Genomic DNA, 14,597 nt, shown 5'->3' on the forward strand with positions numbered 1-14,597 from the left:
CGTCACAATGAACCGTAACTCAGCACATTTTTTTCTTTCGTTTCCTTAATCTGTCAATGATTTAAATGAAATATATTTAGTGTATATGCCTATATTCCTTTTTATGTAAGCCTATAGTTTTTCTGTTTTCTCCGTTCACAGAAGCGCTGCAGGTGCTTGTGATCTGTTGAATCCATCTTACACTATCCTCGGATAAACTCTAACGCCGGGGCACTGCCATTGCGACTTACCTATGATGAGTTCACAGCTGAGCGGGCATCTGGCTTCAGCGTCACATTAGCATAGGCCGTACTGCTGGAATTCGTGATTGGTTGACAGCAAATTTCAAATATTAAATGGAACGATAAAATAACGTTATTAACCGGTTAATGGCCATTTCAAATTTTCGATTCTGTTCGGAACTATAAAATTTGATTTCGTTTCTGGTTCTGTTCCTGTCAAAATTTTGTTCGTTTCCGGTTTTCGTTTTCATTCCTTGAACCGGTTCAGAGCCCTGTAGGAAACCAATATTAGAAATTGTGATAATATTTCACAATATTACTGTTTTTTTCTGTTTTTTGGGGATAAAAAAATACAGCCTTGTTGAGCATAAGAGACTCAATTAAAAAACATTAAAAATATCAATGATCCCAAACTGTTGAACAGCAGTTTACATATATGAAATATTTGAATATTTTGTTGAACGTTCACTAAACTAATGTTATTTTCATCAAATAAAATTAGATGACATTTTTAATAAAATTACATTTTAAATAAAATGGACTGAAATGAATGAATATGACATGATTAAATATTAAATAAATTTAAAGGATATTTTCATCAAAAGATAAACTGATCAAAACAAAAAAACTGCACAAATTAACACTGGACTTCACAATGTTAACCTGACATGTATGGCCTTGCTAAAATATTCATCCTTTTTCTAGGTAAGGCCAACATTACAGCAAAAGAGGCCGTGTCGAGGTGGACAGGTAAGTTGTTTGCATGCCTCACACCTCAACAAATTCCAAACCAATTATTTTCTTTGATTGTGTCATGTGATGCATCCACAAAAGATTCTGAAATGTAGGCCACAGACAATCCTGACAATCCAGTTTGGTCAGATCAGGCTAATATCAGTCCAGGCTGATCTTAGATCTGCACCGTACATTATTTAATATTCTAGGCTTACATTTGTCCAGTCAAATAATATATCCTGTGCAGTATTGTGAAAAACAAATATCTTGTCACTCTGTAAATGAAATGCTTGCTGTTCACAAATGTTGGTGTGATGCAGCTGTTTCGTTGACTGTGATACCATGGCCCAGTTCCAAGTTCCAGTCTTGTTTGTGGCTGAGTAAAATTAACTTGCATGTTGTTATAACTCTTGACTCAAGCAGTGCAGTGCAAGCCCTTGGTTATTCCCAAGCATGATTTTTTTGGAATGTAGCAGACACAGACATGCACACCACTTAACTTCGGGAAGAAATTCCTTTTTGCGCTCAGCAAACGTAACTACAAAAGTGGTGTCAGATGAGCAGTGCATGAAAACATTTGATGCAGGCATGTTTGGGAACACAGCAGACATGCTAAATGGCAAGGTTTTAATGGTCTGTTTACATTGAACAGATCAGATTTCAGCCAAGAGTCAAACACAACGTACACTCTACACTAGGCAAGCGCGAACACATGTAGGTTTCACTATATTACTGAGTGATCTCATAGATGGAACGGTTTGTATAAGGAGATGATGATTTACTGTACCTTTCCCATAAACCAAACCTAACACCAAACACAAACCTGATAATATCAGTAGATTTAATGCAATATGTGATTTAGCAGATTTATAAGCCTTTTGAATAGTGAGAGCAATTGCAAATGCCTTCAAGACAATTTTCAACAAGTTAACCTATAGACATTTTCAACATTTTGAGCCAAACCTGTGCACATACTATGCTGTCATGCCGTTCCATAGTACGCTGTCAGCTGTGACCCATAGAAATAAAGTAAAAAAAAAAAAAATGAATCTTTAAATTCAACATATTTTAATTTCTGTAAACAACATTAATATAGTATCTTTTTGAAAGAGATGCAAAATCTGTGTAGTGAAAGCAAAAGCAATGCCTCTTCTATTTATTATTATAGTTAACTATGTTTCTGTCTGCATAATTACAAATGTCATTTCTGAGTTGAATAGTTTTCATAATTCATCTGAATTGATTTTTGCATCATATATGTGTCAAGTTTCACATTTATTCTTTTCCAGATAATGTTTTTGCAATCAAATCCTGGGCAAAGAAGAAGTTCGGCTTCGAGAATAGCAGCTTGGACAAAGCTTTCGGAATACCAGAGGACTTTGACTATATTAACTGACCAAAAATTCACAGCCTCTTGGATCTTATGATTGTTTGATCTGTTCAACTCTGCACAATCAATAAGCTTTATTGTCTTACATCAGTTGGTTTTACGTTTTGTTATCACAACCCTCAACGGACACCTTGGCAATTGAATTGCCATTGGCTAGTATATTTTTTTGTTTACTCGCCAGACTGAAATACTATACTATACTACGCCCAGAGTGAAGATTTAGTCGCATATGCGAGTGATTTACTCGCAATGTAGAGGGTTGTATCAGTTCTGCATGTTCGAGACACAGCTGTGACTGACTTACATTGTGAAGAGTGTGGTGTACATTGTCAGCAGTGCCCCACCCTTGAAATTTTAACCTTGTCTAGTCCAAGGAAAACTTTAAGATTGATTTGTCAGGGTAAAAAGGGTAAAAACGCTCCTGGTGTGTAAGTGGAGAAGGTGTTGTGTTAACCCTTGGCTGCTCAGAGATGCACCCTATAACCAAACTGACTGTTTGGACACCTGTTGATAGAGAAATTAAGCCTCGCAGATACTGCTGGGATGATAAATTGAGCTGCACATCAAAGGTCAATTCAAGGAAATTAATCACAGGTTAGTTTGTTTTAAAGAAGGTAAAATTGTTTATGGAAAAAAATTCTGTGACAAGGACACATTTGGTTCTGTATGAAGTAGGAATGTGTTATGAAGTCATTTCAGATGTTCAGGTCACTTCAGATGCTTTCGTTTTTTTAGCTTGCTTTTTTTCATTAGTGGGCATTTTTCACAGTGCACATTGCGTATCTTGTAAATATGAAAAAATGGTCAATTGCTTTGTGTAATATGATTTAATAAATGTACAGTTATCAAGCACATTGTTTGTAATTAAGCATTTTGTCCTGCAAAATAATACTACCGATTTAACTATAATGTCCTATCGATTTGCATCATAATTAACGTCGCTTAAACACATGAAAATGTCCCTTTAATTAAATTTTTTGATAGCGTTAGTTTCTAAGTTTGTTGAAAATAATGCTTTTGTCTGTTGCAACACAGTAATGATGTACAGTATTAAAATATGAGTAATTCCTGAATAAGTTGAAGTATTTAAAATAGGTTTTATTAATAAGTACGTTTAAAGTGAACAATTTTACAAGGTGCATAAAAAGCAAACGACCTGTTTGACTGTTTCTGTGCATTTCATGAGGAATGTACATGTGTACATTTTAAATATATTTCTGTTTGTTGATTCTTTCCCAAGTATAATTAGATATTTTGAAGGTTCATTTAAAACAAGTTCTATTAATCAATAATAGAGTACATTTAAATATAGCACAAAATCAAGGCCCTTAAAGATAGCCTCGAGTATTTTAATAAAATATTTTGTTCATAGACTTTTCCATTGAGAAAAATATAGGATATTTTAGAGGTTCATCTCCTTCCATTTATTTGTGTATAGCCTATAATAGAAATATGCCAGTGTTGTGAGTGTGACCTTAAAAGTACGAGTGGATTATCTCTCCCCATCTACACCACTACCGACGCGACAAAACACAACGCTTGCAATACAGTTTGTAGATTGTTGCGTCGCTTGCGTCTAGCTCTAGTGGGCGCACATAGGTACTGCTGAGAGAGGAGGGAGGGTGTGAGAGAGAAAGAGAAAGAAGTGAAGGCAGCCAGGGAGCTCAGCACAGCCAGCATGGCGAGCCAAAGGGACTTCACATACAGAAAACCTTGGATTAATGTCCTTCTGCGACTCCTACAGCTGTTATTGCCGTACATTCAACACGGAGGAGCTCAGTTTCAAGGTGCGGTGGACAGATTGATCTTATTTATTTAGTCCACGAATGCAACGCGAGTGCGAAAATGTCGGAGGAACTGCCGAGGGCTGATTTGACAAGTATTCAAGTGCACTCGTTGTGCTAAAAGGGCACAATAATCATTGAATTTACCCGAAATCTGACCTATTTCTCGCGGGGTGTCACCCGTCTGTCTATCTGCATTAGGATTTACGTTTTGATTCAGATCTGAAGAAAGACGGCTTACGCTTTTTTGGCCAAATTACTGGTTTTGTTCGATTTCCTGTGTCAATGCAATATGCTACAAAGCTCATATAGCTTCTTACAGCTGTTATTCAGTGCAGTCTTTGGGAACTAAGCGTCTACCCGATGGTCGCAGCGGAAAACACGAGTTTAGAACAGCATTAATGCACATTTAATTGCGTTTCCAGCTTGTGTGTATTTGGATTGTTGACATGGTGTGAGCTCTGGACTAAAATAGCTTGTCCGTTCAATTTCACGCCTTTGTCATCCACGCCAACTCATCTGCTGTTCGCCGTTCAACAACTGCAAATATATTAACGTTAGTTAACGCATGCGAGATAAGCCGAGCACTATAGGGTCATTTTCGGATTTCCTGTATTGTTGTTTAGAGACAGGGATTGGTCTGCTGTTTGCTCGCATGATTTTCTATATGTTTTTGTCATTCTCTCCTCTTGAAGCCCTGACTCAGATGTCCAGTGTGGTTGAAGTTTGGCAGGCTGAGGACGCAGACTTCTTCATTTCATCGCAGGTATGTGAGCTAGCAAAAACATGACGTCATGAGCTGGACGTTTTTATTACAGTTCAGCTTCACTTCATTGTGAGCCGAGAGCACGTGCGAGACGTGGTGCAGTGTGCTATTGTTACGTCTGCAAAGGTGGCAAAAATCAAAATAAGGTCTTTGTTTCATTTGGATATTTAGGTATCATTTAGTATGTGTTGGTTTATGCAGTTCTTATATGGCCAGGGCGATTGTTTATTTAGTTTGGTGAAATGTGTTTCCATGTGGAGGCGGGAACAGGGCGCATCTTTCTGTAGGACTCTGGGATCCTGAATGGACATATAGAATAATTTCATTTTTATATGGTCTCATCACATCTTTTAGCCGATTACCTAATTGCATGTTTTGAAGTTTGTATAATTGCGTACAACTAAGTAAGTAACCAAAAAGTGGGTTAATCGATATATATCCCAAGGCATTCTTTTTAGCATTTGTTTTTTAAGGATTGAAATACAATTTTCAAATCGCTCAAAGTGTTTTTAAGAAAGAAAATTGTTAGGTATTCTCGTTTATATATATATATATATATATATATAAAAACAGAGATCTTTTATATATATATATATATATATATATAAATAATAAAGTATATATATATATATATATATCAATATATAAGGTAACTGAGAAAAAAATATATAAATAAATATTGCTCACACATTTAATCCTTTTTTTTTTGAAGAAAAATAACTAACTTACAAACCTCCAAACTAACTAACTTATTTTATTTTGCATTTCTCATTTTTATTTAGAACTTGATGTACTAAAATACCTAAAACTAAAACCGAAATAACTATATAGACATAAAATAACTAAAAAATATAAAAATAAAAACGATTTCAGATATTAGTAAAAAGTTGTGGTAGTATAAATGGACCTAAAATAACACAAGTCTGTGGTCCACTCTTTAAATTGTGGTTATGTTTGCTGTGGTGATGCTAGAATTGTCAAGCCAGTTGTACATGAGATACATTAAAGCACCACACTTTCCTGACTTGGGCATCGCTACAGAAAGTTATTAGAAAGTAAAAGCTTTATTGAAAAGTATGATCTCACACACAAGGAATGTATGCTTCCAGTTCTCAAGAGATATAGTAATATAATAGTGAGACACAGAATAATAAAATAAATACATAATAACATTTACAGAAGGGTTGCTATGCAGAGAAGGTAGTGTGTATATTATATGATTAAATATTAATTGAATGAACATATTGCAGGTCTATAGAAAACATGATGCCATTTAAAACCAACACCTGGGACAGTTACAAAGGAGTGCTTTTTTGTGGTAGTGGATGTTTTTGTTGATTATGATCAGGCTCACGAGACTGATTACAATATGCTAAAGATTTTTTTTCATGTTTCCTTTGGGGCAGGAAGCTAATGCCGCACAAGCATGCACAGAAACTGTTGCTGCTTCAGAGGTTGACAGACAATTTGCCACTTTTGTGGTTAGCAGTTACGCAAGAGACCTGTCTTATGGCTTGAGAATGGCCACAATCAAAGGGATTTAAAATTCCATTTATAGTTCTCCATTTGTTTAAAGGGGCTTCGTTTGTTGGATTGACAGTAATGGAGGTGGTAAAATCTTATTACATCAATCTGTACTTGTATTTATATGTAGTAAGCATGTTTTATGCCAGATGGAAATGTCATACTGAAACTGAACCATTGCTTGACACATTTAAAGGGGTCATATGATGCTATTTTAAAGATCATTATTTTGTGTATTTGTTGACATGCTTTAATGTTCAAAAAACACATTATTTTTCAAATACTGTACATTATTGTAGGTCCTCTATGCCCCGCCTCTCTCAAACGCGTTGTTTTCAACGAATATCTCTTTGGATTTGAGACTTTAGTCTTTGCAACTTTACAGATCTTCTTTATGCACCAAGAGCTTGTAACACTCCAAAGAGAAAGGAAAACTTGAAATCGCATCATATGACCCTTTTAAAAAAAAAAGAAGAAGAAATGTAGCATGGGAATTGACTATCACTCCTTTTTTTTAAACCAGTTTCCAAGGCACCATCTCTCATTTTCATTTAACTCGTTTAACTTGATGTACTAAAATAACTAATAAATAAAAAATATTGAAATTTAAAAATCTAAAAAAAAAAAAAAAAAATTACTAAAACAAAAAAAAAATGTAAAAAAAAAAAAAAAAAAAAAATTAATAAAAGCTATAATAGTACTTCAATGATACTAAAATAACTCTTTACAAATTGAGGTTATATGTGTGCTGTGGTGGCGATGTGAAATGCAGCATGGGAATTGAGTACATTTTAAAAATACACCATCAGATTTGAGTTTTTTGAATGCTATTTAATGTGTTGATGTGGTTCATTACATAAGTGCAAAGCTATGGTACAGTGAAGTCATAAGAAAGTGGGTAACACTTCTTTACAGTAAAATTGAATCATTCTAAAGTTCAATTATAGGGCAACTTTATGTTCCCTATGCTCTGTATCAGCTGACATCCATGTTATTAAATTTAATAGCATATAAAATAATGTTCTTTTTCTAAAATATTTTTGAACTGATTATATGTGCTTTATTTTAGTTTTAAAATAAGTTGTATTTAGATTTAATAATGCCCTGGAAGATAGATATGGCTTGTTCATTCATGAATAATCTGGACTTGTAAACTTTGAGGTCAAATGCACAAACCACTTTCAAGTAAAAAAAACACATCAGTTGGACAACCGACTAAAAGCAGACCCATAAATAGACTTTGATTCATTTGTAGTCAATATAGATGTCAGGGGTGATTGAGTAGACCTGCAGCATTCCAAAGAGAACCTCCCTCACCCGATGATGGATGGGTGCCACATTTACTCAATGAATTCTAATAGTGCTTGTAAGTACTACACTGAAAATCTGCAGATTCACAGCATGTTTTCTAGTTTGAGGAAGACTAATTGAAACCCCTTGTCAGTAGGTCTGCATATTCATCCAATCATTGTAAAATGTGTACTTAACAGTCATCTGACACCAGGCAGCCAAGTGGCCTCCATATACATCCATTGTGTGCCTGGAGGGCTATAGTTCCTATGGAAACTCTGTTTTTAAAAGAGCGCATAGACACTCATCAGGTAATCGTGGTTTTCAAGGCTCTCAGTAAGATGGCTATTTCAGTAAATTGCCTATAATGTGCTACAGGCAGTTTATGGAATAGCATGGTTATATGTGTCGAAACGGCACAGTGTTCCCTTTCACTACTATTGCATTAAAAACAAGGTCAGGTCAACTTCTTGGACTCTGAATTTACAGGTTTATATATATTATATAATTCTAAACCTCCTAACTGTACCTATGTAATATGCTGTTACCAACTGAATCTTTTTTTTTTCTTCTCTCAGGCAGAGGAGCAGCACAGTGAGAATGTTCCTCGAGACGAGAGGTGAGAGTTTCTCTTAAAACCACAATCCCTTTGAGACTTTCCTGGAATATTTGCAGTTTTTATTTAGTAACATTTATTCAGGTGTGGTTAGTGAAAATATGTTTCTGTAAACCCACAATCTGTTGTATATATCATAGTTTACTAAATTATCAAACGTAAAAGTTTAACTTTTGTATTTTCTCATATAATTTTCAGTGGTCTATTGTGTACATCCTCTAAAAATTTATCTGAAGGCAGGGCTGGTTTGTTTCAACAGTGCATGGAAAACTAAGCCTCCTGAGGACACCAGCTTTCTGTTTACTCTACATTTGCATTCATGTGACTGGCATGACCTAAGATCAACATACATTGTTTTATTAACTACATTTCAATAGCAAGATATGAATAAGAGCGTAGCTTAGAACTCATTGGCATTTTGTTTATATGGAAAAGTACCAATTTTAGCACAAGCCTGCAAGGCGGCACATGGTTTACAGGTGTGTTTCAGAAGAAAAAGAGCAGCATGCAACACAAGATATGAGAGTAGGTACAGATGCAAAAAACAAATTGCCAAACATTACCGAAGCTCAAGGGTTTTATGAGTGTTTTGTCTATTATTGCTGTGGTTTGCCTTATACACAAAGGTAACGGTTTTTATGCAAGTTGACATTTTTTTTTCAACAATTTGCAAATGAAGTAGCATTTTATCCCATGTGTCTACCACATTGTCACTTTTACAGAAATGGACACAAAATAGAAAAGTTGTAGCAACTGGGGAAAGTTCAAAGATCAATCTGTGTTAGATATATTGTTTGGTCTCTAAAGACCTGAATATATAATAGTGATTGGCAAAAAATATGGCAGAAATATAAAAGAGATTTGTCTGACTGCCACCACTGTGTAAGTGAGGAACTATCAGTTTATTTATTTATTTTGCTTATACATGTTTTTTTGCTTGTACGTCCTCTGGACACTCTACACACATCAGGAAATGTAGTTATCTTTAATAATATGCATGCACTAGACCAGATGAAACTACATTTTTTAAAGTTAGTAGAGTACTTTAAAGACTTATTCCTTATATCTGGGAGCAGTAGCATGTCATGAAGAGGGTTCCAGCAGTATTTGTGGTGAAGGGAACTTTTTTTTAATGTTAAAATACCAACGTGTTTCCACTTTAAAGTCCTTGCATCAGAGTATACAAACTAATGTTATCCACTACTCTTAAAAATACTTCATATTAAATTCAATACTTCATACTAAGCAATAGCATATCAGATAATTCTGGGAGGTAATAGTTATTATTCGAGGTAATAATTATTAATAATTATTCCGTCATGTGACAAGGCTTTTTTGATGCAAATCTAGGAATGTATTATTTGGTAAATGTTTGCATTGTAGTTCATGCAAATATCTTCTTACAGAATAAAAAGAAAAGGTCCACCTCAAACGAGTGTATACATTTTGCCCATTATGCGTTTTAGAAATTGTATTTGCATCTTGATGTTTCTATTTAACATTGTTTAGTGCAATATTCCATTTACATAAAAAAAAAATGGTCGGAAATTTGGCTAGTGTTGAGGATTAGTGTTTCATTCACTTACTTGGCAATTGACTGGGTCACTAAAACCAATTGGAGCAGATGAGTTATTTATATTTTGGTTGTTTGAATTCTGCAGAAGAATGTGTTGACTTCATTAATTGGTAAATGCGTGAAAAAAATTAATTGTGGACTCTTGAGCAAAGCCAGCTGAGAGAGTTATTGTCACCATAAACTGAAATATTTGTGTTTTATCATATAAAAAAAAAAAAAAAACATCTGTTACTTTGCATGCAGATTTCGTTCACACTCTCTTAGTAACTGGAACTTTCTTACTTTCTCTTCATTTTCCCCTCTTCATTGTCTCTCTGCCACATCCTCTCAGACGACCCGTCACTAACTCTCTAGACCTCATTCTGCTATCTGCCCATAGCAGATGTTTCATAGTTCACATTGTCTTTTCATTTTGACATGACTCAGGGTAGCAGCATGCTCTGTGGTTAAGTCTTAATCAGAGACTATCACCAAGCACAATGTCTGCTTTTAACACAGCAGCATCAACAAGACCCACTTCCTTTATCAACAGCAAAGAGCAGTTACATGGATGTTGAGTTAATATAAAAACATTCAATGCAGAATATAACGTCATCTTAAAAAATAATGTTTTGTGTCAGACTCAATTATGCATTATTTTTAAATAATTTTTTACTCCATTTTATATGGAAATTTGCTATTTTAAATTAAGCTGAGGGTGACTGTGGGCTTTAAAACAAGGAAGCAGAGATGACACCTTTACTCTGATTAGTCCAAAGTGAGTTTTTGAATGAGCAGAAATGACCAAATTTGGTCATACAATAGACATAGTCATACTGCTCATGTAGTTATATAATAACATTTTGTTACAGCTAAGAGCTAATCTATAATAATACAATAAAACAATTATATTTAGTATATATTTGTTTGTACAGTATATTTAATATGTATTATTTATGTTGGTTTGTATCACCTTTTCAACTGTCTTTGCAGGTATAGGGAAATTGTATGGAATTATGAGTATTTAAACATAGTTTTTAATTTGTTCAACAGACTCGCACTTATTGGAAACTTTAGCAGCATTATTATCAGGTTAGCCAAAATATTTTATAACCACAGTGAATTGGTGAATTCATGGAAGCACTGTATAGCTGTCTTTTGCAGGAGAGCAGAACAGCACCAGTGTGGGTTGTCTTGGGCTCCCGAATAAAGAAATGAAAGCCAGAATCGTTTGACCACACTGCTTGTGGATTAGAAAAAAAGTGCTGTAGATTTAAACTCTGTTTCTAAATCTTTTACATTGATCTGTCCAAAACAAAAAAAAATGTACACCCTAAACACAGAGGTCATGTGGAGGCTATCTTGTAATGTATAAATCTCTGGAAATTGGCTCATGAGGTTTTAACGTCAGCAGTCTTTGAGCTTGTCAGGGCTTTGGACTTATGATAGCAGTAATGCAGTGTTAAGCAACAGAATGTGCATAGATGGGACAGAGAACTAGGGTGCATCCAGGATACAAGGGCCTGAGAAATCATTACATTATTATTATAATTTTTTGCTTGCATCGTAATGAACACCTGGAATGGACTATATTCATTATTTTTCTTAGTTATGTTTTTAAGTAAAAATTCTAAATAGTGGTCGACCGATATATCGCTTAAGGCCGATATATCGGCCGATTATTTGACATTTTTTTAAATATCGGCATCGACCGATACGTTTTTCTGTTTGGCAGATGCGTTTGAGACTTTTATTTTGACGGCGGTGAGAACGGCAGCGCCTGAGCGCACAGTGCTCACATTCTCCCTCTTGTTCGCTGTTGTCGTTAACAGTTCTGTCTAATACGGATAGAAGTATGTCTAATAATCCGATAGAACTGTTAAACAAAGGAATTAAAATGTATACAAAAAGTATTATATTCGGTCCGTGCAAATGGAATGCTTTAATCATTAAATACATGATTTCAAATTATGCTGCGCTTTATGCATTTGCCCACTGTCATATTCATGTCATTTTCACTGTGTGCTGTATGTAAAATGAGTGTTACCTTGGCTTTATTTGAAAAAATATGATTCCCAATGCACACAAACTTCTCAGAATACTGAGTGCTCTGTTGGTTACAGTTTACTTCCTTTTTAATTATATTTTTATTAAATATTTATTTATTTGTGAAAAATACTTTGTCATCTAAAGTATAAGTATGTTTATTCTACTAATTTATTTTTTAATCCATTTTCAAATGATTTCAAATTTCTTAAATATAATTGTATTTATTTTAATTAATATCGGCGGTCATCGGCCATCCTGCTTTCCAAGATATCGGCATCGGCTGTCAAAAAAACAATATCGGTCGACCACTAATTCTAAATGCATGTGTTTGTGGTCCACTGTTAGAAGAGTGTGTAATGCTATTACTAATACTGCTGGTGGTTCAGAGTTTGCTCTTTGAACTTTGGCCTTGTGTTTGTGCGTCTATTGGCAGGGTGGCTGTGATGGCACCTGTCTGTGTATTGGAGATTATTGACTGTCTTACAGCATGCAGAGCAAAGAGAATGTGTTATGCAGTTGTCTGAGGTCTATAGGACACAAGGATTTGAGTAGCTATAGATTTTGTAAATTATTCATGGATAGTTTTATCTCCATATAAAAACACATTATTTCATATTATGAAGTCATTTTTCTGGGGGGAGGGGGGTTATAAAGCATAGGATTTGCGACAATTTCAGAGATCTCTTTTTATGGCAGAAGTGTGTCATTCTTTTGCTAGAGCTGTGTACAAGGTTTTTTTTTTTTTTCAACAGAACACCTAAATCTGTTGTCATGATCAAAATAGGAAGAAAGGAACAAAAAAGAAGGAAATAAAAGAAACTTTGCTAGATTAAATTTCATGTTTCAGATGTACCTGATTACTCCTAAAATAGAGAAGAATATAAATAATGTATCAATTTAGTATTTCATTATTTTAAATGATTTTAAAACACATTGTTAGCTTAATTTTACAACTTAGATTCCCAGAACCTGTCAGTTTCTTTTGAGTCTGTTCTTTTGCATCTGATAAATGAGCCATTTTCAGTATGTGTAAAACGTATTTTATAAAAAGGCTGTTTCTGTACAAAAAATAGTCCAGGAAATAATGTTTCAAACAATTTGTGAGATGCGGAAATCTCACACTACCAGTAATGTCCATTTACGAATTACAGATTTACAGATTAATACAAAAATGTGGGCAGTTTTGTAAGAGAATTTCAGGAAGCAATGTTTTGCAAGTCATCTAAACGTTTAATCTGGGTTTTTGGATTTGAGCGAACAGATCCACATCATGATTTGTAGTATTCTAAGTGTACGTTCACACTGAAGTAGAGACGATAGATGTTTTGTTGTTTTCATTTTAGTGTAATATAACTGAAAGTCATACTCTTGCCTAATTGTAGATCCTTCTCGATTGCGTTTACACTGTTTGTCCACTATTTCAAATCTTAGAACATGTTAGCACTTCTTGCAGTGCTTTCAGGATGTTTCACCATGTTTATCACACAAGTAAAGGCCAGCTCATGTCAGAACATTTATTCTTTATTGCATAAAGCTTTCATGGTTGGGGGAAGTGATGTCACAATGCACTGTACTGCAGTGACTGCTTTTCATGGCCTATATTGTTAATTTTTAAATGTAGTGAAAGGGTTTTATGAGAACTCTCAACCAATGAATCTATAAAGGAACAAAGAAAAAGAGTCATAAAATGAGTGTCATGCATTAAAAAAACAAGAAACAATAAAAATAAGATAATCATAAGATTGCCATATTTGTGCCCAACCTCAGTCGGTTACTCATGCACATCCCAAGTTTTAGGAGCCTGATGGGGAACTTAGAAGAGCTTGATTTGAAATATGTCCAGGAATATTTTTATACTTGTGTTGTATCATGCCGACCTACAGTAGCTCCTCCCTAAACCCTTGGAATCACAATAACTGACTTTGATTATGGCTGCAACAACAAACACCTACAAGAGAACAGTTGTTGAGCTCAAATAATATGCAACAGAAGAACTAATGTTAGTAACAAATTCTAAGCTTTACGTTTCTGCATTTAAAGGTGCAATAGGTGATTGTCTTCAGAAACATTTTTTGTTATGCTGGTTGAAAGTCTCTTCACATCCCGATAGCAATCATTAAAGGGGTCCTATTATGCTCTTTTACAAAGTCTTCTTGATTTTGTTTTGGGGGTGTACTAGAACATGCTCTCATGCTTGGTGGTTCGAAAAACGCATTATTTTTCACATAATTTACATTATTAAAATACCTTTCTCCCCATCCTGGCACAAACGGCTCGATTAGTTCCGGCTTTGATGAAGGTCCGCCTTCCGAAAAACAAAATGTGTTGTGATTGGTTAGCTGTCCCAGTGCGTTGGGATTGGCGAACAGCTTAGACGGTGTTTCAGTACTGCCACGCCCCTTGCTCCATCTTTCAACAAAAGCTTTTGGCGAATCCGGCAGGCACTGTACTCCCTCATGTTGTGGAAGCTGTCCTCAGTAAAATGCACAGCACACAATAGCAAATTGGGGTTATAATGCTCAGGAACAGAATTAAAAAATAAATTGCAACCACTTGTTCCTGAAATCATCCGCTTTCGGAAGCCCAAACAAAGACGTTTGGGCACGGAGGTGAAAAAAACAGCGTTTCAGGCGGTCACGCACCGGATGAGAAGCGCAGCGTCGCGTC

At 35.0% G+C, this 14,597-nt stretch overlaps 1 protein-coding gene and 1 long non-coding RNA gene across 2 annotated transcripts in view; both read left to right on the forward strand.

Annotated features, from left to right (window-relative positions):
• Positions 1-926: 926 nt before the first annotated feature.
• On the forward strand, positions 927-2,276 carry LOC107745873 (uncharacterized). The gene is made up of 2 exons (XR_001640636.1): positions 927-971; positions 2,246-2,276. It is a non-coding gene; the product is annotated as an uncharacterized LOC107745873 (long non-coding RNA).
• A 1,680-nt stretch (positions 2,277-3,956) lies between these two features.
• The window catches only part of tmem131l (transmembrane 131 like), a 70,097-nt gene continuing 59,456 nt past the window's right edge, over positions 3,957-14,597 (forward strand). Inside the window, exons 1-3 of the mRNA XM_016559881.1 lie at positions 3,957-4,133; positions 4,826-4,896; positions 8,289-8,329. Of these exons, the coding sequence (XP_016415367.1) occupies positions 4,025-4,133; positions 4,826-4,896; positions 8,289-8,329 (221 nt within the window). The 5' untranslated portion in view covers positions 3,957-4,024. The remainder of the gene's footprint in view (positions 4,134-4,825; positions 4,897-8,288; positions 8,330-14,597) is intronic.

Source organism: Sinocyclocheilus rhinocerous, unplaced genomic scaffold, assembly GCF_001515625.1.
Source record: "Sinocyclocheilus rhinocerous isolate Xijiao unplaced genomic scaffold, SAMN03320098_v1.1 scaffold1129, whole genome shotgun sequence".
Taxonomy (NCBI): Eukaryota; Metazoa; Chordata; class Actinopteri; order Cypriniformes; family Cyprinidae; genus Sinocyclocheilus; species Sinocyclocheilus rhinocerous.